The 23,576-nt window shown below is 48.6% G+C and overlaps 1 protein-coding gene across 1 annotated transcript in view; it reads left to right on the forward strand.

Moving 5' to 3' along the window:
• Positions 1-23,576, forward strand: part of LHPP (phospholysine phosphohistidine inorganic pyrophosphate phosphatase) — a 134,937-nt gene that overhangs the window by 20,178 nt on the left and 91,183 nt on the right. The window contains exons 3-5 of the mRNA XM_029201058.1: positions 401-554; positions 8,939-9,002; positions 9,950-10,042. Of these exons, the coding sequence (XP_029056891.1) occupies positions 401-554; positions 8,939-9,002; positions 9,950-10,042 (311 nt within the window). The remainder of the gene's footprint in view (positions 1-400; positions 555-8,938; positions 9,003-9,949; positions 10,043-23,576) is intronic.

Here is a 23,576-nt window from a genome sequence, read left to right on the forward strand (position 1 = left end):
TCTTCCCTGACCAGGGATCGAACCCATGTCCCCTGCATTGGCAGGTGGATTCTTAACCACTGCACCACCAGGGAAGTCCCCTGCCTATGGTTTTGAACTAAGGGAACTTCTGGGGTAATGCTGGTGTTGGAGTGGGAGTGCCAGGGGCGGGCCCATCATCTTTCAGGATCCTAACACACACTCTGTGTGGAGCCAGAATTCCTTCATCTGTAAAATGGGAATAGCACCCCTTCCTTGCCCACCTCTCATGGCAGCTTGACGATCAGAAAGAGCATCGGAGAAAGGGCCAGGCAGACGAGGCAGACACAGGTGTTCCTGGAAGGAGATGCGAGGTGGGCCATGTCAGCCGGGGCTTTATCCTTCTCTCTCTCTCTCTCTGTCTCTCTCTCTGTCTCACCAGGAGTCCGCTCGGAATTTGATCAGATCGACACGTCCAACCCAAACTGTGTCGTAATTGCAGATGCAGGAGAAGGCTTTTCTTATCAAAACATGAATAAAGCTTTCCAGGTGCTCATGGAGCTGGAGAATCCTGTGCTCTTCTCACTGGGAAAAGGGTAAGTCACCTGCAGGGAGAGTCGTTTATGGCCACTTTGGGTCATGCTCTGTGCGTCTCTGACTTAACAGAATCAGCAGAGAAGATGGGAAAAGTGGGTGTGGGGTGGATGCAGGGTGACTCCTTCTTCCTTCCCTCCCCTTTTCTTGCTTTTTTTTCCCCTTCATTTCTTCATTCCTATCTTTTGATAATTTTTGAGGAAATTCCCTGTCTTTAGGAGCTGGTTGGTCAAGCTTCCCTGCGGGTCCGAGGCTGGAAGAGGCCAGGGGCAGGGGAGGGTCACTGCAGAGGAGACCCCTGGAGATCTCAGGGGCCTGTGTTGACTGTCCTGACTTTAGGTGCATTTTCACAGGATACAGCACAAGACTTGGATGGATTGGGCCAAGGGGGCACCTAAGTAGTAGAAAATAGGCTCGAGGGCCTGTGGGATGCTCTTGTCCGGGCCCCATATCTCTGGCCGCACAGCGCAGTCTGTGTAAAGTTGTGATTTTGTGACCAACGTTTTTGTCCGAGTCTTCAGCCTGAGCCTCACTGTCTCTTTTAAAAAACCATGTTGGTTATTTTTCTTACCATCTTTTACCACCAAGACAGCACATATTCACTGACGAAAAATTAGAGAATACAGATGAGCAAAAAGAAGAAAACAAAAAGAATTTCCAGTCCCACCGCATGAGAAAACAACTGTCAACGTATTGATATGCGTCCTTCCAAGTGGCTTCCTGTGCAGAGGGATCGTTACACATGCGTGTATTTACCTCGGTGTCAAACTTTACCTACTTCTGTCACCCATTTTTAGTTGTTCACCAAACATTTTGTGAACCACTTTCCATACAATAAGTAGATGTCTCTGTGGTGAGGTTATTCCTATCAATTGTTTTTACAGTTTTTTTTTTTTTTTTTTTTTTTTTGTGGTACGCGGGCCTCTCACTGCTGTGGCCTCTCCCGTCGCGGAGCACAGGCTCCGGACGCGCAGGCTCAGCGGCCATGGCTCACGGGCCCAGCCGCTCCGCGGCACGTGGGATCCTCCCGGACTGGGGCACGAACCGGGGCGCGAACCCGTGTCCCCCGCATCGGCAGGCGGACTCTCAACCACTGTGCCACCAGGGAAGCCCCTACAGTTATTTTTAAAAAAATAACTCTCCTATAGTTATTGTAACCAACGCCTGCTGATGGACATTTGTGTTGTTTCTAGTTTTCTACCAAAGGAAGGCTGTGATCAGTATCTTTGATGTGTATTTTTGAGGTTCTTAATGTATGTTGCCAAGCTGCTTTCCAGAAAGCTGTGCAGATTTATTCTGTCCTCAATGGAAGCAACACTAGGATTTTAGAACCATGAGGATGCTGTGGAGCTCTATCCCAGCTTCTCGTGCGGGGCAGGAATTCTGTGGCCGTCTCTGGGGGAGCCTTTCTCAGTTTAGGTGCTTCTGGTGATTGGGAACTTCCTTTCTCTGTCTGCTGAGCAGGGCAGCTATTCCAGGTGACACCAGGGGGCTTTTTATCTGGCCGCCAGCCATTGCTAAGCACTTTATGTAGTTCCATGTTTAATTCTGACCACGACACTGTGAGCTGTAGGCAGTGTCATTGCCATTTTACAGATGGGCATATTGAGGCATAGGGAGGTGAAGTAAGCCATGGTCCCCCCGTATGTAAGTGCCAGCATGGCCAGGAGTGCCCCCCAGAGCCTGTGCTCTGTCGCCTCTAGGCTACATTCAAGAGCAGACATTTGGTCCACACAGGATCTTAAATTTTTTTGAGGATGTTTTAAAAATTGGGAGATTTTACGTAAAATAACCAGATTTCTGGATCCTTTTGAGAAATCAGAAGATCTGGCAGTCCTGGCCCCACATTCCCGAGGGCACCGCAGCTTGGCTGGAACCACTGGTCCGTTAGTTCCGGTGCATCACGGACCTGACCACGTCCTCCTGCCCCTTCTCCGAGTTTCAGAGTTGGTTGCCGTTCATCTTGTACCAATTGTTGTTTTTCTCATAGGAGAGAAATATCTTTTCATGGCTATGTCTCTTTCAAAATAGGCAAATGAAAGATTTAAAGAAAGAGAAGAGAGGATATACTTCTTTTCGGAGCTACAAATATTCTAGTGTGTTTATGATGAAAATAAAATGTGTCCTGTATTAGTCAGTGCTCTCCAGAGAAACAAAACCAACAGGATGTGGAGAGGTATATACAGACAGTCCGTGACTTAGCGATGGTTCGAATTATGATTTTTCGACTTTGTGATGGTGTGAAAGCTACGCACGTTCAGTAAAAATCAGACTTCGAATTTTGAATTTTGATCTTTTCCCGTATGCAGTATGATGCTCTCTTATGATGCTGGGCAGTAGCAGCAGGTGGCAGCTCCCAGGCAGCCACTCGACCACGAGGGTAAACAACGGATACACTTTACGACCATTCTGTACCCAGATCGCCATTCTGTTTTTCTCTTTCAGTACAGCATTCAATAAAATACATGAGATATTCAATGCTTTATTATAAAATAGACTTTGCATTAGATGATGCTGCCCAGCTGTAGGCTAATATAGTGTTCTGAGCACATTTAAGGTAGGCTGGGCTAAGCTATAGTATTTGGTAGGTTGGGCTTATTAAATGCATTTTTTTTTTTTTTTTTTTTTTTTTTTTGTGGTACGCGGGCCTCTCACTGTTGTGGCCTCTCCCGTTGCGGAGCACAGGCTCCGGACGCGCAGGCTCAGCGGCCATGGCTCACGGGCCCAGCCGCTCCACGGCATGCGGGATCTTCCCGGACCGGGGCACGACCCCGTGTCCCCTGCATCGGCAGGCGGACTCTCAACCACTGTGCCACCAGGGAAGCCCTAAATGCATTTTTGACTTACAATATTTTCAACTTATGATGGGTTTATCAGGACGTAACCCCATGGTAAGTTGAGGAAGATGTGTATATAAAGAGAAGTTGATTGTGGAGTCTAGGTATGTCCAGAATTTGCAGCATAGGCCGGCAGGCTGGAGATGCAGGGGAGAGTTGCAGTCTGAATGCCAGGCTGTCTGCTGGCAGGTTCCTTCTTGCTCAGAGAGCTCAGACTTCGTTCTGGTTGTGCCTTCAACTGACTGAACGAAGCCCGCCACGCTCTGGAGGGCAGTCTGCTTTGCTCAGGTCCACTGATTTAAATGTTAATCTCACCCAAGAGACATCTTCACAGAAGCATCCAGAATACTGTTAGACCAAATATCTGGGGAGCTTGGCCCAGTCAAGTTGACATAAAATGAACTGTCACAGTCCCTTCCAAACCTTACCTTTTTCAGTTTAGGTCATTGCAAACCACAGAACCTGGCCTGCTTAATTCTTTTACACTCCTGGCTTGGTCCTGTAGGCATCCCTGAAGTTACCAACCCCTCACTAGAGAACAACACAATTAAGGAGCTCTGTTTTAGTGACTTCCCTGGTGGTCCAGTGGTTAAGACTTCACGCTCCCAACACAGCAGGCACAGGTTCGGACTCTGGTTGGGGAGCTAAGATCCTGCCTGCCACACGGCGGGGCCAAAAAAAAAAAGAAACTCTGTTATAACTCATTTATGTTAAAATTTTTTTCTTTAAAATTGTCTCTAATTATTAAAAGTTACTATTCCAGATAAGGGGTAGTAGTCAAAATAGGTATGTTGTTGAAAACGAAAAAAAAATGAGATCAGTTTCTTTTAGCTTTGTAATTCTGTAACAAATTCAACAGTAGGCAAGTGTTTGTTTTCCAAATAAGCAATTAGTGGGGTCTCTAGCTTCTGGGGATTCTGGCTTAGGCTATGGGTTGGGTACTCAAAAATCAGAGAAAGGGACCAACAGCTTCTGGGCCTAGGTCATAGCTTCCTGGGACAGCCCAAGGAACCGTGAAGAGCTGCTGTCGCATCCACGTGGGGGTCATTGATGGTGAGGGGCTGTCCTCCACTGGAGTGGGGCTGTGCGGAGTCCCCAAGGAGGCAGGGTGGCGGGGGCACTGGGGCAGAGTGTCCTCCTCCTAGAAACGGTGTGATTTACATTTGGCATCTGTTTGGACCGAGAGTGGGAATTGCCTTTGTAATTTCTTCTGTCATGCTGCCCTCAGAAAATTAAGCTGTTTACGCGACAGCCTATGGAAGGTTAATGGCTCTTGTGGGAAAGGTCAAGTGGTCATTTTGAAGGGAGTTTGTGCTGAATAATCGGAAGGGCAGAAGAAATAAAGCATAAAATCTATCTGACTGCTTCTCTCCGGCTTTTCCCTGTCTTTCCAGAATCCACAGTTTCTTCTTTGTGGCCAGAACACTTAGGTTCTCACCAGACCTGCAGTTGCTTTTATTATGCCAGTAACAAAAGATAAATATATCAGATCTCTTGTGTTTCGGGAATAACCTGGGCCTTTATAATAAAAAAAAAAAGTTAACTTAGGTGCTAGTATTTACTGTATCTCTAAAAATGTTTTCAGCTAACAGATGGCCTTCAAGGTGCCTTTTTGTTTTCCTGGATGAAAAAGAAATAAAGACAAATTCTGGGCACTATAAAAACAAGGCCAGGGCTTCCCTGGTGGCGCAGTGGTTAAGAATCTGCCTGCCAATGCCAGAGACACGGGTTCGAGCCCTGGTCCGGGAAGATCCCACATGCCGCGGAGCAACTAAGCCCGTGAGCCACAACTACCGAGCCTGAGCTGAGCTCTGGAGCCCACGCGCCACAGCTACTGAGCCTGCGCGCCTAGAGCCCGTGCTCCGCAACAAGAAAAGCCACCACAATGAGAAGTCCGCGCACCTCAACGAAGAGTAGCCCCCGCTCGCCGCAACTCGAGAAAGCCCACACGCAGCAACAAAGACCCAGCGCAGCCAAAAAAAAAAAACCCACAAATACTAAGTTCTCCAATTTTGATTTATGGAAGTCAGTTTTTCCTTTAGGTTCTAAAAGTCAGTGTAGCAAAGACAGGGTTTTAATTGCGTATTTTCTGCTGCGTGTTCAGTTCTTCCCACCAGGACTAAATTTAAATTTAAGAAAGTGCAGGTATCTGTCACTCTGGAAAAAAGATTTGGGGGGAGGCTGAGGCGGGCAGAAGGGGTGCCGCGTGGGTGTCCTCGGGAGGCCTTACCGAGGGGAGGGGCCACCAGCTCCTGCCGCCTCCACGCCGCTCCGAGCTGAGGCTGCGCTGGGCCAGAGGCCCCTGGAGCCCTCAGCTCCAAACAGAGCTGTGTCTGTCGCGACAGAGTGGCCTGTTTTATAATTGTTTCCTTGGTGCCTGGCTAAGCCTCTCCTATGCTGGCCGCATTCTTTTCCTCAGCTCCATCCTCCGTGCCTGGCTCGCTTCAACATGCCCGTCCTCGGGGAGGCCCTCCCAGTCCGGCCCCTCCCGCAGCGGGCATCTCATGGGGGGCCAGGGGACGAGGCGGTGGCTCCCTGAGAGCCTGACAGACCCCCGTGCGCCTAGAGCAGCGTCCGGCCCTTGGGGCCCTCAGCAGGGTGCCGAGTCCAGGAGGCTCCGGGCCTGGGCTCTTGCATTCCTCCCCCTTGACCTTCAGGTCTCAGCTTTGATGTGTCCTTCTCTGGGCCACCTCCCCGCCTTCCTGTCCCCAGCCTGTCCAGCCCTCCTCAAGCAGAGTGCACAGAGCATGGGGTTCCACCTGTTGTCACCCATGTCCTGCCCTTTTATATTTGTCTGTGGACTTGTCTGCTTCCCCCCGAGACCGAGAGTCCCTGGGGAGCAGCCTGGGTCTGAGAGCGTCCCCTGCAAAGGGTGTGGGGCAGCTGCGTCCTAAATGTTTTGGGGGACTGAGTTAGCAGATGTCACTGCCCCCCGGCAAGCCCAGGCCTCAGCACCCGGCATCTCCCTCTGCCTCTTGGGCAAATTTTGCTTTACTTGGCCATTCCTTCAAACCCTGGACCTAGGAAACCCTGGACCCATGACCTGAGGAAAGCGTCATACCAAAGTAGTTGATCGTGGAAAAAGAAAAGGAAGCACTATTTTGAGGCTGTATAAATGCAAAATAGATGTCCAGATTCCAGATTTAAGATAAATGAGATTAGGAACCTCTAAGCCTGTGATTTAGGGTCACTCTTTAAAAATGGGAGCATTGGCAGGTCCTAGCTTGGTAAGCAGCGGCGGTTCTCTCTTGGCTACCAGGTACCTTCCTGCATGTGTGTGGTATCCCAGCCGAGCCACATCCTCGTGGCACGGCCCCAAGAGCACAGAGCCTCGGAACCTGGCTGAGAGGCCCAGGGTCACTTGGAGACCGAGTCCTGTAGTGATGGGAGATGCCCTCATGGCGTCAACAATCGGGCTCCAGGCTCTAATCCACCCGACAGGAGTGAGTAGCAGGGGACCAGCCCTTGCCAAGGTCAAGGGTTTGGCTACAGCCCTGCAGCCCAGCCTGCGTCCAGACGGAAGCTTCCAAGGTGGACAGTGGAGGATTCAGGGTGGGAGAGCGCTAGTCCCACCTGAGCACCAGGTGAACGCTGTGGACAGCAAGGCTCCTGCAGCCTTGGAGGCCTCAGGTGGGCCAGAGAGGGACAGGCAGAGTCCCTGGGAGCCTCAGAGCTGGAGGAAAGGCACAGCCCTGGGGCAGCTCCCGAGCTGTGCTAGCATTTCCAGTAGTCACACAGCAGGCTTCAGCTCCCACAAACTGGAAGGACCTGTGTTCATCCTTTCTTCTCCAGCTCATATCTCTTTTTTTAAAAAAGTATTTATTTACTATTCATTTATTTATTATTTTTGGCTGTGTTGGGTCTTCGTTGTTGTGTCCCAGCTTTCTCTAGTTGTGGCGAGCAGGGGCTACTTTTCGTTGCGGTGCGCGAGCTCCTCATTGCGGTGGCTTCTCTCGTTGTGGAGCATGGGTTCTAGGTGTGTGGGCTTCAGTAGTTGTGGCACGTGGGCTTAGTTGCTCCGTGGCATGTGGGATCTTCCTGGACCAGGGATGGAACCCGTGTCCGCTGCATTGGCAGGCGGATTCTTAACCACTGTGCCACCAGGGAAGTCCCCCCAGCTCATATCTTATTACCCATCTCAGTCTGGGTGAGCAGTTATTTATAACAATATTCTCTAACATTTTTGGAGCAGTTTCTGCGTGCCAGGCATCATGTTAGGGACTTCGCGTACATTATTTTGCTCAAGCCTCACAGCAACCCATAAGGGTAGGTACTGGAGTTTCTTTTTGCCCATTTTACAGATTAGGAATCCTAGGCCCAGAGGGCTTAAGCAACCCAAAGTCCCACAGTTAAAAAGAAGTGGAAAGAGGATTTGAAACCCTGAGGTCAGCGTGCTTCACTAGCCTTCTCTTTGCTTTTCCACATACATGTTGTTTATTTGTATCATTTTTTTAGATTCCACATATAAGTGGTATCATACGATATTTGTCTTTCTCTGTCTGACTTCCTTCACTTGGTATGATCATCTCTAGGTCCATCCATGTTGCTGCACATGGCATTGTTTTGTTCTTTTCTATGGCTGAGTAGTATTCCATTTTGTGTTTGTGTGTGTACATATATATATGTGTGTGTGTATATATATCACATCTTTTTTATCCATTCATGTCTGTGGACATTTAGGTCACATACATGTTATTTAACGTCTCCCAAATTTGAAGGTTGAGGGGAGGGAGAAGAGTAACTGATGTGACGGGTCTGAAAACATGGTGACAGTCCTGGGTTTCCGTTAACCCTGTCTTCAGAGCAGCACAGAGTCAACTACCTTCTCACTTTATAATCGAATGGCTTTGCTCAGAGAGAACTGGGCTCGGTCACCGTGTGTCCCAAGGGGTCTGCGTGTGGCCTTGGGTGGCCAGGCAGTGGCAGCTGGGCCTTAGCACAGCGCTCACAGGAGGGAAGATGTGAAACCGTCTTGGGAGGCCCTGCTGTGAGCCAAGCCGTCTTGGCCCCAGTGAGACGGGAAACAAATAGTTGTCTTGTCCTAAAAGCATCTGGCGCATGGAAGACCTGGCCCCTCTCCTGACCTCCAGCTACTAGGAGATGCGGCAGGTTGCTGTGGAACTAATGGAGTTTTCTTCTCCAGGCGGCAATTAGGGGTTAATTATTAGCAATTAGGGGTTCACCACATGCTCTGTGGACCAGCTGTCCTTTCGAGAACACAGGTCACTTGTGTTTCTCTGTGTTAGCAACTGGATCCAGCTGCCCCTGGGGTCCCCCACTGTGGCGAGGTCCCCACGAGGCTGGCAGCAGGGGGCCATTCTGACTGAGAGTTGCTGACTCACCGTCTCTCCCCCTCTCGTCCAGGCATGGTGGCCACCGCTGGGCTCTGTCGAGCTGACCTCCGTCGGTCATTCTCAGCGTGGTGTCTGGACTGACCCTGGCCGGTGACTCAGCTCTCTTGAGCTCCAGAACCGGGACAGGGCAGTTTCTCTTGGCACTTCCCAGGCCCCTGGGCTCAGCTCCCCTCGTCCCCTTCTGCTGTTTTCTAGACGCTACTACAAGGAGACCTCTGGCCTGATGCTGGATGTTGGTCCCTACACGAAGGCGCTTGAGGTACCTGCCCTGGGTCTGCCCGAGCCCTCTTCACGTCTCAGGGCCCTCGGGGATGTTTCTGGCCTTTCTGGAGAAGAGGGTGTGCTCAGTGTTCTGAGTGCCTTCTATGTTTTCCAGCTCGCCCCCCCCACCCCATTTGAGGCTCCAAGCCCGGCTCTCCCCTCCTCTGGAGCTTGGCCTCTCGGCTGCCCTAGTCATCACTCTGCCCCCCAGTCTCTCCCTCTCCTCCCCACAGCCCGTACTGCCTGCCGCTGACCCCGCTGGCCCTCCCAGCATGCTCTGTAGCTCTCCTCTCGGATTCTTGGCTTCTGGATGTGTGTGAACCTGCCTCATTCCTGACCCTCCTCTGCAGCACCCTGAGCTTGATGTGTCCTGATTAGACTCCTTCCCGGTTCCCTCCTCCAGTTTCCAAGTCTGGGCTCAGATGGGGCTCCCGCTCTGACTCACGCCTAGCCAGCTGCCCCAGCCCGGGCTCCTGGCCCAGGTCAGCCCATGTCATGTCCCGTACTCACCGCTACATTGGTCCCTGCCTGCTCGCACTCAGGTGGGAGGGACGGACAGGCTGGCGGATGGGGCCCTGGACCTTTTCCCCTGGAGGGCCTATGACAGAGCTGGGGGTGGTCGGGGGAGAAGGGAAGGGAGGAGAAGCAAGAATGCAGGTGAAAGCACTGTCGGGGTGGCCTGCTGAGGTCCGGCACTGGGGCAGGCGGCAGGGTGCCTGGTGGTGGGTGCCCCCAGCATCCCGGGCAGCCCGATGTGGAGTTGTGACATTTGCCTACGAGGTGTGCCTCTCGGCCCATGTGTCTTGCCGCTTGGAGGTCCCTGGCCTGCAGGTGCACATCTGGGGCATCTCTCCTTGATTCCCCGGAGGGAGGATTTCACTGCAGAGCAGGTGTTCACCTGTACTTGCTCCCAAACCCATGCCATGTCCTTCTGTCTTTCCCCAGTATGCCTGTGGTATCGAAGCTGAGGTGGTGGGGAAACCTTCCCCTGAGTTTTTCAAGTCTGCTCTGCGGGAGATGAGGGTGGAAGCCCACCAGGTAAGCCAGCGGGTCCTGAAGCACGTGTGTGGGGGCAGCTACTGAAGGAGGCCCAGAGTGCTCCCGGGGCGGCCTCGGCGCCGGAGGTGGGTTTGAGGGCTCAGGCAGCCTGCGAAGGTTCCCTCTCGCCCCCCATGAGAGCTGATCTGACTGGAAAGAGGGAAAAAGACAGCAAAGGAGGCCCATTGAATGTTTTCCACCTGGTTAATTAGTATCAGTATAAGAGTGAGAAAAAGAAATGCCTGTGGCTCTTTTCAAGCGACTTTTGTTTCTTCTCTGGAAGGATAAGGATTGACAAGTCCTATCAATATATTAAAAATATTTCATGGAAAGACAGTGCACAGCAAGATGAAAAGAACATGTTGGAGTAAAATCGTGCATCTGGCCACCTTTAAATTATAACTGTTTTTGAGACAGGTTGCCTTCCAAACATACATCTTAAAAGGAAAAAAGGCAGTTATGGTTTTAGTGTCCCCAGTGCCCATCCTCCCACCTCCCCTTCCCAGGTAGAGTGAGTTGGTCCCTTCCGGCCGGTGGGTTCCTGATGGCATTGTTGAAGAAACAGTGGGCACGTGTCTGCCGGCGGTCAGGGCTGTCCTGCTGTCTGTTTTGGACATGGCACCAGGGGACAGTGTCAGCACCCTGTGGTGAGGCTGGTGCCCCCAGGATCACCGTGCTGCTCCCTTATTCTGGGACTGGAATTTCCCATGTGTGTTCCAGTCTAGAGCACTGGTCTCTCACGATGCTTAGAGAAAGACAGCACAAAGCCATGGAAGTCTGGAACCTCTGTGCCCAAACCTCCCCTGAGATTCACAGACGCCAGAAAATACAGTTCTCGGGGGTCCCCAGGAAACACCTAGAAAATGCCCTGTGAGGCTGGTAGAGAGGAGAGGATTGTGTTTTGAATGAGTGAAGACTACAGGAATAAATAACTTGGTTTTCATGACTTCATTTCACAGTGACAGTTTTTAAAATTTGTTTTATTGTGACAAATTCCAAATATATACAAAAGCAGAGACAAGGAAACAGTGATTCTCCTCATATATCCATCACCCAGATTCAACAATTAAAAGATTTTGTCACATTCCCTTCTTCTATCCCATTTCTTTCTCTTTAAAAATTTACTTTTTTTTTCTGTTGTATTTTAAAGCAAATCCCATTCTTTTTTTTTTTTTTTTTTTTTTTTTGCCGTACACGGGCCTCTCACTGCTGTGGCCTCTCCCGTTGCGGAGCACAGGCTCCGGACGCGCAGGCTTAGGGGCCATGGCTCACGGGCCCAGCCGCTCCGCGGCATGTGGGATCTTCCTGGACCAGGGCACGAACCCGCGTCCCCTGCATCGGCAGGCGGACTCTCAACCACTGCGCCACCAGGGAAGCCCGCAAATCCCATTCTTAATGTTATCTTATCCTTTCAAATTATAGTGTGCCTTTCAAAAAAAGATGCTTGTTTTTGACCATCATTAATGCATTTTTGACAATGCATTAAGACATCTAACCGTGGCAAAAAAAAAACCACACAAAAAAGCTGTTCAGCGTCATCACTCAGGAAATGCAAATCAAAACCACAGTGAGATCCCACCTCACACCCACTTGGATGGCCATGATAATTTTAAAAGAAAAAGGAAAATAACAAGCATTGGCAGGGATGTGGAGAAACTGGAACCCTCATATAGGAATACTGGTAGGAATGTAAAGTGGAGCACCCACTATGAAAAACAGCCAGCATGAAAAACAGTTCTGTGATAATTAAATGTAGAATTATCGTATGACCCAGCAATTCCACTCCTAGGTGTATATCCAAAAGAATTGAAAACGGGTGTTCAAACAAAACTTACACATGAATATTCATAGCAGCACTATTCACAATAGCCAAAAGGTGGAAATAATGCAGATGTTCATCAACAAATGAATGGGTGAACAAAATGTGGTTTATTGTCACCGTGGAATATTTCAGCTATAAAAAGAATGAAATACTGATAAATCCTACCACGTGTATGAACCTTGAAAACATTATGGTAAGTGAAAGAAGCCAGTCACAAAAGGTCACATTTTATATATTTAACATTTATATGAAATGTCCAGAATAGGCAAATCCACAGAGACATAAAATAGATTAGAGGTTGCCAGGGGCTGGGAGTATGGGGGAATGGGGAGTGACTGCCCGTGGGTATGAGGTCTCCTTTTGGGTTGATAAAAAATGTCTGGAACTAGCTGGTGGTGATGGTCGTACAACATTGGGAATGTACTTAATGCCACTGATCTGTATACTTCAAAATGGTTACATTGGTAAATTTTATGTTGTTTTATCACATTGAAAAAAAAACCAAACCAAAAAAACTCTACCTAACAAAATCAATAGTAATTCCTTAATATTATCTAATACCAGTCCATATTTAAATTTTCCTGGCTGTCTCAGAAATGTCTTTAATGTAGATTTTTAAAAAAATCAAATCCAAATAAGGTGGTTTTGTGTTTTAAACCTCTCTTTTTAACATTTTTATCATGGAACATTTCAAATATCTGTGCCAATTGCGAGAGTAACCTCATAAGCCCCCAGGTACCCATCACTGAGCTTCAGTAATTATCAACTAATAAGCACTTTTAAAAATTGTTTTTAACTGTTCATTCTGAAGCAATTTCCCACATACAAAGAGGTTGCAAAAATAGTACAGAGAATTCCCCTGTGTCCTTACTGCAGCTTCCCCAAAGGCTAACATCTTATGTAACAACCACAGGACAGTTATAAACTCAGGAAGTTAGCCTTGATGCACATGTTGACTAGCCCAGGGACCCTCTGTTTTTGGACACGTTATATTTGGTGTCACGCCCCCTAGCACCCTTTATTCTGAGCAGTTCCTCAGTCTGTCTGTGTCTTTCAGGACTGTGGCAGTTTTCAAGAGTACTAGCCAGTTCTTTCGTAGAATGTCCCTGATGTTCCCTCATGATTTAATTTCAGGTTATGCATTTCTGGCATATGTAATTCTGGTTATACATTTCACAGACAGTGCCGTGCCCTCTGGTGTGTCCCATCAGGAGGCATGTGCGGGCGCTCTGTGCATTATAGGCTGTGGTCACTTTGCTGCCTGTCGGAGGTTCCCATTTCTGCACTGCAGAGTTACTGTTGTCCCTTTGTGACTAATAAGTATCTTATGGGGGAATACTTTGACACTGTGTAAATATTCTCTCTCCCGACATTCTTTTCCCCTCCTAATTGCAGCATCCTCTTACCTGCAACAGTTGTCACCATGGTGCCAAATGGCGGCTTTCTACTTCCGTTGTTCCCTCTATATTTATTGATTAGCATTTACTGTAAGAGAGAGCTTTCCTTTTTCTCCCATTTACTTTTTTATTTATTCCAACAGGTACTTAAGGATATTTGTTTTATTCCACGAGTCACAATCCATTCCTGTTGTTACTTTGTTGCCCAGATTGTCCCCTATTTGGCCATTGGGACCACTTTGAAGATTAATAACCCCTTGTTTAATCTGTGCTCCCACCTGCTCCTCTCACCTAGATTATTTTGAATCATCTCCCAGAAATCATATCATTTCATCTGTAAGTATTTCTAAGTGTCTCTAAAAGATAGGAATTCTTTTTAAAAACATGGATGATGCCATTATCACAACTAAGTAATACTAACAATAATTCCTTAATATCATCAAATATCCAGCCATTATTCACATTTCCCTGATTGTCTTACAAGTGTTTACGTCGTCGCTTGCAGTTTCTTTGAATCAGGATCCACATGAGGTCCTCGCATTGTGATTGGCCGGTGTGATTCTTAAGTGTTTTCTAATCTATCCATTCCCACCCACCCGCGCCAACCCCACCCCCGTCTCCCTTTTGTACTCCTTGCAGCTTTATGAAGAAGAAGCTGGCTTGTTTGTCCTGTAGAGTTTCCCACAGTGAGGATTTTGTTGATTGCGCCTCAGTGGTGTCCTGTCTCGTGCTCCCCTGTTCTCCCTGCTTCCTGAATGTTGATAGTTAGATCTAGAAGCTTAGGCAGAATCTGTTTCAGTTTTTTTGATGACTGCTTTCTGGGTTCAGAATGTCCGGGTGTCTCCTTCGGTGGCATTAGCAGCCATTGGTGATTGGTGCGTTAACCCCATTCATTCATTAAGGGCTGCAAAATGGTGATATTTGAATTCTGTCATTCCTTCTCCATTTCTTCTCTGGATTACCTCTGTATAGGAAAACGCCCCACGAACTATGCGTTCCCCTGAAGTACAGTTCATATAGGAAACTACAGATAAATGCCTATTTCTTTCTTGTTATTTATTAGTTTTCAGAATGATTGATTCTCTAACACCCTTCCAATACCTTGGAGGTTTAAAACTACATGTATGACTATAAATAGACAAAAGCATATTTGACGTGTTCCAATCCACTGCAGTTATTCGTGTTCAAAGTACTGCATCTTGGACCAGTGGGAGCCTCTTCCAGCTGCCCTCTGAGTCCTGTTGTCCTGACCCCAGAGGTCTCTGAGGTGCTTTACTCCTGTTATGACAGGATAACACCTGCCTTGCACACTTCCTGCCCTAGGCCTAGAGTCTGCCATCCTTCCAAGGAGCCACGCTTACCTTTAGTGGAAAATAGTATTCAGAAACCATAGTCGGGATATTAACCGTTCTTACTGTTATTGGGTTGGTCATCATTTCCAAGACTTAGTCTACAAGGGTTGAAAAAATATGTATCTTTAAAGATGAAGTGCAGGGCTTCCCTGGTGGCGCAGTGGTTGGGAGTCCGCCTGCCGATGCAGGGGACGCGGGTTCGTGCCCCGGTCCGGGAAGATCCCACATGCCGCGGAGCGGCTGGGCCCGTGAGCCATGGCCGCTGAGCCTGCGCGTCCGGAGCCTGTGCTCCGCAACGGGAGGGGCCACAACAGTGAGAGGCCCGCGTACCGCAAAAAAAAAAAAAAAAGAAAGATGAAGTGCATAATGAGTTCATACTGAAACTTCTGATCCAGATTTAGGCCTGTGGGTTTTTACTGGATCACCCATCTTGTGTCTGTATTTCCTTTTTGCCATGTCAAAAATCCTGGCTCACGAGAATACCGACATAATCATTTGTTTTAGCCCATAATACACACAAGAGTCTTGAATCTCAAAAACATTATGCTGTGTGAGAGAAGCCAGGCACAAAAGAGTGGGTGCCCCCACCAGTTCTATCAGTGCCACCAAGGCTGGGTCAGGGTTGTGATTGCCGTGGACTGGACTGTGAGACACAGCATCACTGTGGCTGCTGATTCCTGAATATGATAAGGCTGATTACCGGTGCTGTTTAAGATTTCTTTTTTCGACAGTTCTTTTTTGGCTTAGAATATATCCCTCTAGAGATTTACAGCCAAAATACTGTTTTTTAAAGCTACCATTATTCCGCTGGGTAAGTGTGTCACCAACAGGACCCTCCTTGAAGTCACTTTACTTCCAATTTGTAAGGAGTTGGTTTTTCAACATTTAAACTTGTTTCGTAGTTATGTAAAAATTCATGTGGTTCCGAAATTAAATCCACGGAACAAGATACATTCAGGGAAGTCTGGCTCCTGTCCTTTTCCTTCTATTGTCTTCCCACCCATCTCTCATCGTAGCCATTTTTATAAATATCATGGCTTATCTTTCCATTTTTAAAATATGACCCACTATGTATACATTTGTATCCTACTTACAGGGTGAATTTGTGAGAGCAAATTCTTTTTTTTTCAAAGATTTTTTTTTGATGTGGACCATTCTTCAAGTCTTTATTGAACTTGTTACAATATTGCTTCTGTTTTGTATGTTGGTTTTTTGGCCGCAAGGCATGTGGGATCTTAGCTCCCCGACCAGGGATGGAACCTGCACTCCCTTCATTGGAAGGCGAAGTCTTAGCCACTGGACCGCCAGGGAAGTCCCTGAGAGAGTAAATTCTTAAGATCATTTGTTATAGAGTGGGAGGAACGTCACTGTTGTAATCTGAGATAAAAATCTGAGTATTTAGAATGACGTAAGCACTGTGGTCACAACCATCTCCCGTCACCCCCCCAACCCCCTGCCATCCCCAATCAACAAAACAAAAAGCTGTCACTGCCTAGAAATTAAGACCAGAGGAACTGAATATTAAGACGTTATCTTTGGTTGTCTTTGTAGAGTTGACCTTGGTTAATCCCCTCCCCCCTTTTGTTTGTTTGTTTATTTGTTTGGTGTTTCCCAGTTACTTTCACGGTCTGTGTCTTTTACATTCTGAATGAGAAACTGCGCTCCCCACACCCCAAAGAGGAGCTGAGGCCCTTCTGGGGGTCAGGTTGATCGGGCTTCTCATTTGGCGGATGCCGGGCCGTGCAGTCTGGGGTGGCGGGTTAGGAGCTTGGATTCCTGGCGTGTCGGCTGAGGCTGGGGTCCCTGTGCTGTCCAGGCATCGCGAGCATCTGTGGCCCTGGGTCGCTAAGGAATTGTTTTCTCTGGCGGCTCTGAGCCCACGTGGCAGAGCTGAATCTTATTTACCTGCCACGTTATCATGCTGTCTCTGTCTCCCCTCTTGACACACAGTTGAGCGGTGGTTGCATGTTCTTAACACCCCACCTCACCGTTTTTCTAAAATGTTAATTTAGAACATTTTGAAATACTGCTTGAGCCTCGGGATGTGTAGACATTTTAAAGCAGTATTTCAAAATAAGGCCATTTTGAACGAACTGTGTCTTATGCACAAGGTAATAATTCTCTGCTCCTGCTTCTCTCTTTTTAACGAAAAATGGCTTTGAGGGGCTGTCTTGCTGCTGAAGTGCCGGGCTGTGGCAAACCTTAAAATTTTCAAGCTGCTTTAATCAATAAAGTTATCACCAGTCATTTCCCTCGATAACTGCTTCTTCCCAGATCCAGACTTGCTTCTTGCTGCTGAGGGGTTTTCCACCTGCGCTCAGAATGGATATAACTCCCCAAATCCAATTTTCATTTTAACCTTTCCTCAATAGCCTAGAAATAACAGATTGCTGGTATTACTCTAATAGATTGGAAATTCAAACCTCTTAGCGGTAACCAGGCCCTTTCTAGGATTCAGTAATAAGGCAAAGAATAACATACCTTAAAGGCTACTTGAAGAAATACCTAATTCTCATGGTTTAAGGCTTCTGAATCGGTGGGTGGTTTTATAGCTTCATACTAAAGCCCGAATGATGTGAAGGTTTTGGCAGTTTTCCATGATCATAAGACATTCCATCAGTTGCGAATTGTGCAGGTTTAGTGGAAATTGGGTCTGTTCAGACCAGAGTGCTTAGTCAGCACCAGAAGCCAGTGTGCAGGCAGCCTGGAAGCTGGGGGTGCCCATTTCACAGATGAGGAACCCGAGGCTTGGAGAGGAAGGACCTTGAATACTTTGAGCACTTGTGCTGGGCACACCCAGGATCTGTCACATACCCATTTACTTCGTGAAATCCTTACTCCAATCCGCCGTCGTAGGTACTTTCATTCCCGTCTTAAGGTTAAGGTTAAGGATTTCTCAGCCTCGGCACTACTGACATTTTGGGGTCAGATCATTACTTGTGGTGGGGGGTACTGCCCTCCTCCCCCAGCTGTGAAACCACAGATGTCCCCAGACGTTGCCAAATGTCCCAGGGGAGCAAAATCGCCCCCAGTTGAGAACCAGGGCCCTGAGGAGTAGTCACAGGAACGTCTGCTGTTGAAGCCACGGTTACTCTGCCGCTGTGGGGTGAGGCCAGGACGCAGCCCCCTCCAGGTTTCTGCTGCTCCCCAGTTCTCAAGGAGAGGCCAGCAACACAGCAGAATGCTTAGGTTAGACAAAGCGTAGTTAGCAGTGCAATATCATTTTCTGTTGTGAAAAACATTAAAATCTGTCTTGTTGGCAGAATATAGAAAGTAAAGTTAAGCAAGATCTTGGGTGGTGAAGGTGAGGACTCTCAGGACAGCCTATCAAAAAAGGGGGCGAGGTTTGTGGGTTTATCCAAAGAGGGCCGGGCATAAAACGTGGACTTTGCCCCATCATTTTGCTCCCTGGTTCTCAGGGCATTAATTATAGCTACGGGGTTATGGGGACAGTCTGTACCCTCAGTGGGGAGGCCTTGTGGGTGGGGAGTGAACGTCTGCGTGGGGACCTCCTCTCCCTCAGGTCTGTGCGTGGAAGGCCCGTCTTCTCCCCTTCGTGGGCTGGGCCCTCCGCCCGGCCCATCTTCCCCACAGCGGTGTGCATGGTCTTTGGGTGTCACTTCAGGGACCACTTGCTGGGACGGTGTGAGCCCCGGGACAGAGAGAACCTGAGCGGTGCCTCAACCAGCCACGGGCGGGGGTTTCCAGGAAATGCCAGCTCTGGGGCTGCCTTGTGCCCCGTCTCGGTCATAAGGGAGCTTTAGAGCCTCATGTCTTAGTTTTCCCTAAGATATTTCCTCCCCTAAAGCCTTTTTAGTAGATTTTATTTTCTTCTCCTCGAAACACAGTTTTTTAATCTGATTGTGAAGTAGCTCATGTTTGTTAAGGGGATGAATAAAGTTCAGAAAGCACAAGGGAAAAAATGTTCATCCTTCCACTAACCTGCGATGACACAAGTCATGCTTAGCCCTTCCAATTTGTTGGTGTCTACATATACTTTTTTTTTTTGGCTGCACCGCTCGACTTGCGGGATCTTAGTTCCCTGACCAGGGATCGAACCCAGGCCCAGCAGTGAAAGCGCCAAGTCCTAACCACTGGACTGCCAGGGAATTCCTGTATATGTACATTTAAAAAGAAAATTATTTATTTGTTTGGCTGTGCTGGGTCTTAGTCGCTGCACGCGGGATCTTCGTTTCTGCGTGCAGGGTCTTTAGTTGCGGCATGCAGGATCTTTTTAGTTGTGGCATGAGGGCTCTTTGTTGTGGCATGTGGGATCTAGTTCCCTGACCAGGGACCAAACCCGAGCCCCCTACACTGGGAGCGTGGAGTCTTATCCACTGGATCACCAGGGGAGTCCCTGTGTATACACATTTTTAACACAAAATTGGATAATCCCGTATCTGCTATTTGAAACCCAATTCCTGTTCCCCTCCCCCCCGCCCCGGCTTAATATTGGGAACCATTTCCTTTGTGCGAATTCAGGCACCTCCACAAAGTAATTTTTGTGGCTACAGAGCATTCTGTCATAGGGACCACCGTAATGTTCTTTAGCTGAGGCTACCTTTCATCCCCTCGCTACCGTAATGTGCTTCCCCAGTCCCCTGTTGTTGGACATTTAGATTACTTCCAATTTCCCTCTTGTACATTAACCCTAGTGAACACCCTTGTATGTATATGTCCTTTTGTATATTTTAAATTATTTTCTTAGAAATTCTAGAGGTATAATTGTCAGGCCACGATGCACAGCGTTCGTTTCTATTTCAGGAACGCAGTGTCAATTCAGCTTCCTTACCAGCAGTATATGCAGGTGCTCATTTTCCAACAGCCTCACCAACACCATTGTTTCTTACTTTTTATAAAATAGTTTCCTCGAGTTTTGCTGTGTTGGTATTATTCCTTACGAATGTGTCAGACGGTGGGGGAAATTCCTTAGTGACGAGACACCTCTGGGTGTCGGAGGGGGCCCGGTTGCTCTGAGCCTGCAGGCTAAGGGTCTAGGGCTCTTCCCAATGCTAGGTGTCATCTCGAGGCCTCTCCAAGTGGGGGTGTCTGTCCCTCGGGGCTGAAGTGCAGGCCAAGCCCACTGCTCTTTTACCACCAGCCCTGCTGTTCGTTGCCCCATGGGGGCAGAAGTGCTCCTCCTGGCAGAGCCCTGGGAATAATCAGAAATTTCGTGAAACGTGGGCTTTCTTGGGAAAGCTCTTTGGCGTTGGAAGTTGCGTTCCAGACGTCGCCGCCTGTTGGAATGGGTTCTGCCTCTGGCACCTAGGATGGCGAAGAGGAGACCATGGCGGGCAGACGAATATTTAAGAAGGATGAATGAATCTGCATTTTGAACCCAAACCAGAAAACCTGCCTAAAGGGCTCTGGTGCCGCCTCTGGCTCTTGGATCTCTGTTCTGTTGGAGTCCGACCTCTTGGTGTGCATCCCCAGCTTCCCTGAACCATATTGCAGTCAGAAAGGAAGTGCAACCCAGACCTGACAGGTAGGGTTTTTTTATTTCCCTTGACAGTGCACCTCTTGACCTCTGTCTTCTTGCCAGTGATTTTTTAAATCCTAAATGATTTGGCAATAATTGCTCCTCCTTTCGTGGTTATTGCCCTTCACCGATAGTAAATCTGTGAAATCCCCAGGGGCTGGAACGCGTTTTGGTATGCGGAGCCCACAAGCTGGCCCAGACAGGCTTCACTGCGGCGGGCGGCCGCACACCCACCGGGTCCCCGCACCCTGCCCCTGCCCTCACACGCGGGTCTGGGCTCTGCCTGGGCTTGGCCAGTGGCTTATCGTGCAGAACCATAGCTGCTGCTTCTGGTGTTCTTCCTCCGATGGCCCAGATTTCTCTGGTTCCACTTCCGTGGGCCACACCGAAAAATGCCCTCGCCCAGGCAGACCCAGCAGTCTCTGTTCTGAGGGGGGGAGGAATTTCTGCTTCATGCACAAGTGTGCATGCACAAAATTTTATTTTCCCCAGAGCATGGAAGATGCCAGGCATGACATTTAATCATAGGAAGACGGTTTCATTTCCAAGGAACCTTCTAGCAAGGTGGCCCCTGGAACCCCTGGCAGCAATGGACAGGGTCCTAAGCTGGAATGCTGTGGATGTTTAGAGGCTGACCTAACAGTGTCAGGACAACTCTTTGAGAAGGGCAAAGTAGGGTCTCACACTGGGGCTTGTGGCTGGTCTGGCTGCCTAAACCAGGTGCCCACCTGCCCCAGCCCTCTCCTCCCAGGTGAGCTGTGTGGTTGCCCAGGTGACCCTGGCTTTGCAGATACCCTTAGACTCACATGTGTGTGCAGCAGTCTCATGGCGGGTCCCACTTCAAGGAACACGCGTCGCCACTGGCTCTTTCTCTTGGGTGACTGATGGTTTCCACATAGCTGCATGGGAGCTTGTAGACACGAAAATTAAACCCATTTGGATTTGGCAGTGTTTTCCCCAGCATCACTCATTCTAGGAAAAAAAATTCCAATTTTACCATATCTGGGTACTTGCCCCTGGCACTATTATTTACTTAATGTTTCTTTAAATTGATTCATTTTATAAACTTAAATGTATTTTTAAAAAAACTTTCGATCTCTACTATAAATGGAAGACCAGAATCACTCACCGTAAATAGATTACTCTAAAAATAAATACAAAGGATTACATTAAAAATGTATGTCCTGGGGCTTCCCTGGTGGCGCAGTGGTTGAGAGTCCACCTGCCGATGCAGGGGACACGGGTTCATGCCCCGGTCCGGGAGGATCCCACATGCCACGGAGCAGCTGGGCCCGTGAACCATGGCCGCTGAGCCTGCGCGTCCGGAGCCTGTGCTCCGCAACAGGAGAGGCCACGGCAGTGAGAGGCCCGCGTACCGCAAAAAAAAAAAAAAAAAATGTATGTCCTTATATATACTACCAAATGTAAAATAGATAGCTAGTGAGAAGCAGCTATATCACACGGGGAGATCAGCTCGGTGCTTTGTGACCACCTAGAGGGGAGGGATAGGGAGGGTGGGCGGGAGACCCAAGAGGGAGGGGATATGAGGATATATGTATATATATAGCTGGTGTACAGCAGAAACTAACACAACATTGTAAAGCAATTATACTCCGATGAAGATGTTAAAAAAAAAAAGTTATGTCCTGTTTTACCTAAAATCAAATAGCATATCACCAGTATGCATAACACACATTGGGAAACATGGGTTTAGGTGGAGGAAAGACCAGAGGAAATTAGTGAGAAGTATGAAGTTTAGAAGATTCACTGGGACAAAGTACAGTTTATTTCAGGTACCTCGTATGTCTCTCAGGGGCGGTGGCTCCCAGCAGTTGGCAGAATTCTCAGCCCTGGTGGTCATCAGCCACCTGCTCAAGCTCCCCGGGGGGCCAGTGTCCCCCAGTAGCTCCTCTGCTGGAATGTGATTAAGTGACAGGGGCCTGGTACCTCCGAGGCAGTCCATGCTTATTGTTAGAAAAGCCTCGTGTTTGCCTGAAACTACCTCCCTGGCATCTGGGGCCGCACCAGCTCAGTCTTTGTCCTCGTCCACAAGCTCCTCATGATTCCTCGTTATTTGGGAGATGTTTCCGAGGACATGTGCTTCAGGCTTAATGGCTGTGCTTTTGGGAATTCGTGTGTGGCCTGCCCTGGTAGAGGATTAACACACACGTGGTGTCTTCTTCGGAGAAGGCTCTCACCCCTTCCCCTATACCCCCTAACCTGGTTGACCCCTCTTGCTCTTCAGATCCAAGCTCAAAACCTCACCTCCTCCAGGAAGGCTTCCCTGACCACCACCAGCCCCACAAGGTTAGGCCTGACAGCCTCCTGCACTTTTCCTCCCTGTGCGTTATCACAGGTCCTGGCTCTGTGTTTGTGAAATTACCTCATGAACATCCGTCTTCTGCCTTCCACTGGGAGCTTCACAAAGGTGGAGACTGTGTTTCTGACTCACTGTGTCCCCACTGCCTGGCCTATAGAGGACCTGATACAAAGGAGCTGAGGCACTGGAGCCCTGTCGTAAAGACTGTGGACTGTCTCCAATAGGGTTAGATTAGGAGTTTCCCCAACAGAACATTTCCTAATATTTTTTCCTTTTAAACATGTATAGATAACTTATTACGTCCAGGCACTGTCCTTGATGCTTAACTTACGTGATTGTTTAAACACCACACCAATTGTACCCATTTTACAGACTGAAGTGGATCACAAGATCACAGGGCTAGCAAATAGCAGAGCTGGGATTCAGGCCCAGTTGCTCTGGCCGCGTCTGCGACTTGAGCTCAGTCTGTCCATTCTGCTGGTCGCATAGGGCCTGCCTCTGGATTCACTGCCCCCCACCCCTCCCACTCCGAGCTGGAAGGCAAATTCCATCTGGACTCCTCTCCTCACAGGCAGAGTGCAAATTAATGTGTAAGAGTCCCCTGGTTTGCAAATGCTTCACGGTCATCACTTTTAAAAAAAAAAATTCATTCATTCATTCTTTTTTGGCTGCATGGGGTCTTTGTTGCTGCACGTGGGCTTTCTCTAGTTGTGGCAAGCAGGGGCTACTCTTTGTTGCTGCGCGTGGGCTTCTTATCGTGGTGGCTTCTCTTGTTGCGGAGCACGGGCTCTAGGCGTGCAGGCTTCAGTAGTTGGGGCACGCGGGCAGTAGAGCACAGGCTCACTAGTTGTGGCGCACAGGCTTAGTTGCTCTGTGGCATGTGGGATCTTCCCAGACCAGGGATCGAACCCGTGTCCCCTGCATTGGCAGGCAGATTCTTAACCACTGTGCTACCCGGGAAGTCCATGGTCACCATTTTTAGTTTTCTTGGTTTCAGTTTATGTATTTATTCATTGGTTAGCCCTACCTAGCATCTGAATTCCAGAGGAAAGTTGTGGAATAACTGTCAGTTTCAAAGCTTCTATCCCATCAACATCAGGACACTCACCCTGCTACGGGGAGCCCGGTTTGTCAGGCCTGTCTGACCTCCCACCAAGGACATTT

The sequence above is a fragment of the Monodon monoceros genome, unplaced genomic scaffold, assembly GCF_005190385.1.
Source record: "Monodon monoceros isolate NGI ecotype Baffin Bay Population unplaced genomic scaffold, NGI_Narwhal_1 Super_Scaffold_4, whole genome shotgun sequence".
In the NCBI taxonomy this organism is placed as follows: Eukaryota; Metazoa; Chordata; class Mammalia; order Artiodactyla; family Monodontidae; genus Monodon; species Monodon monoceros.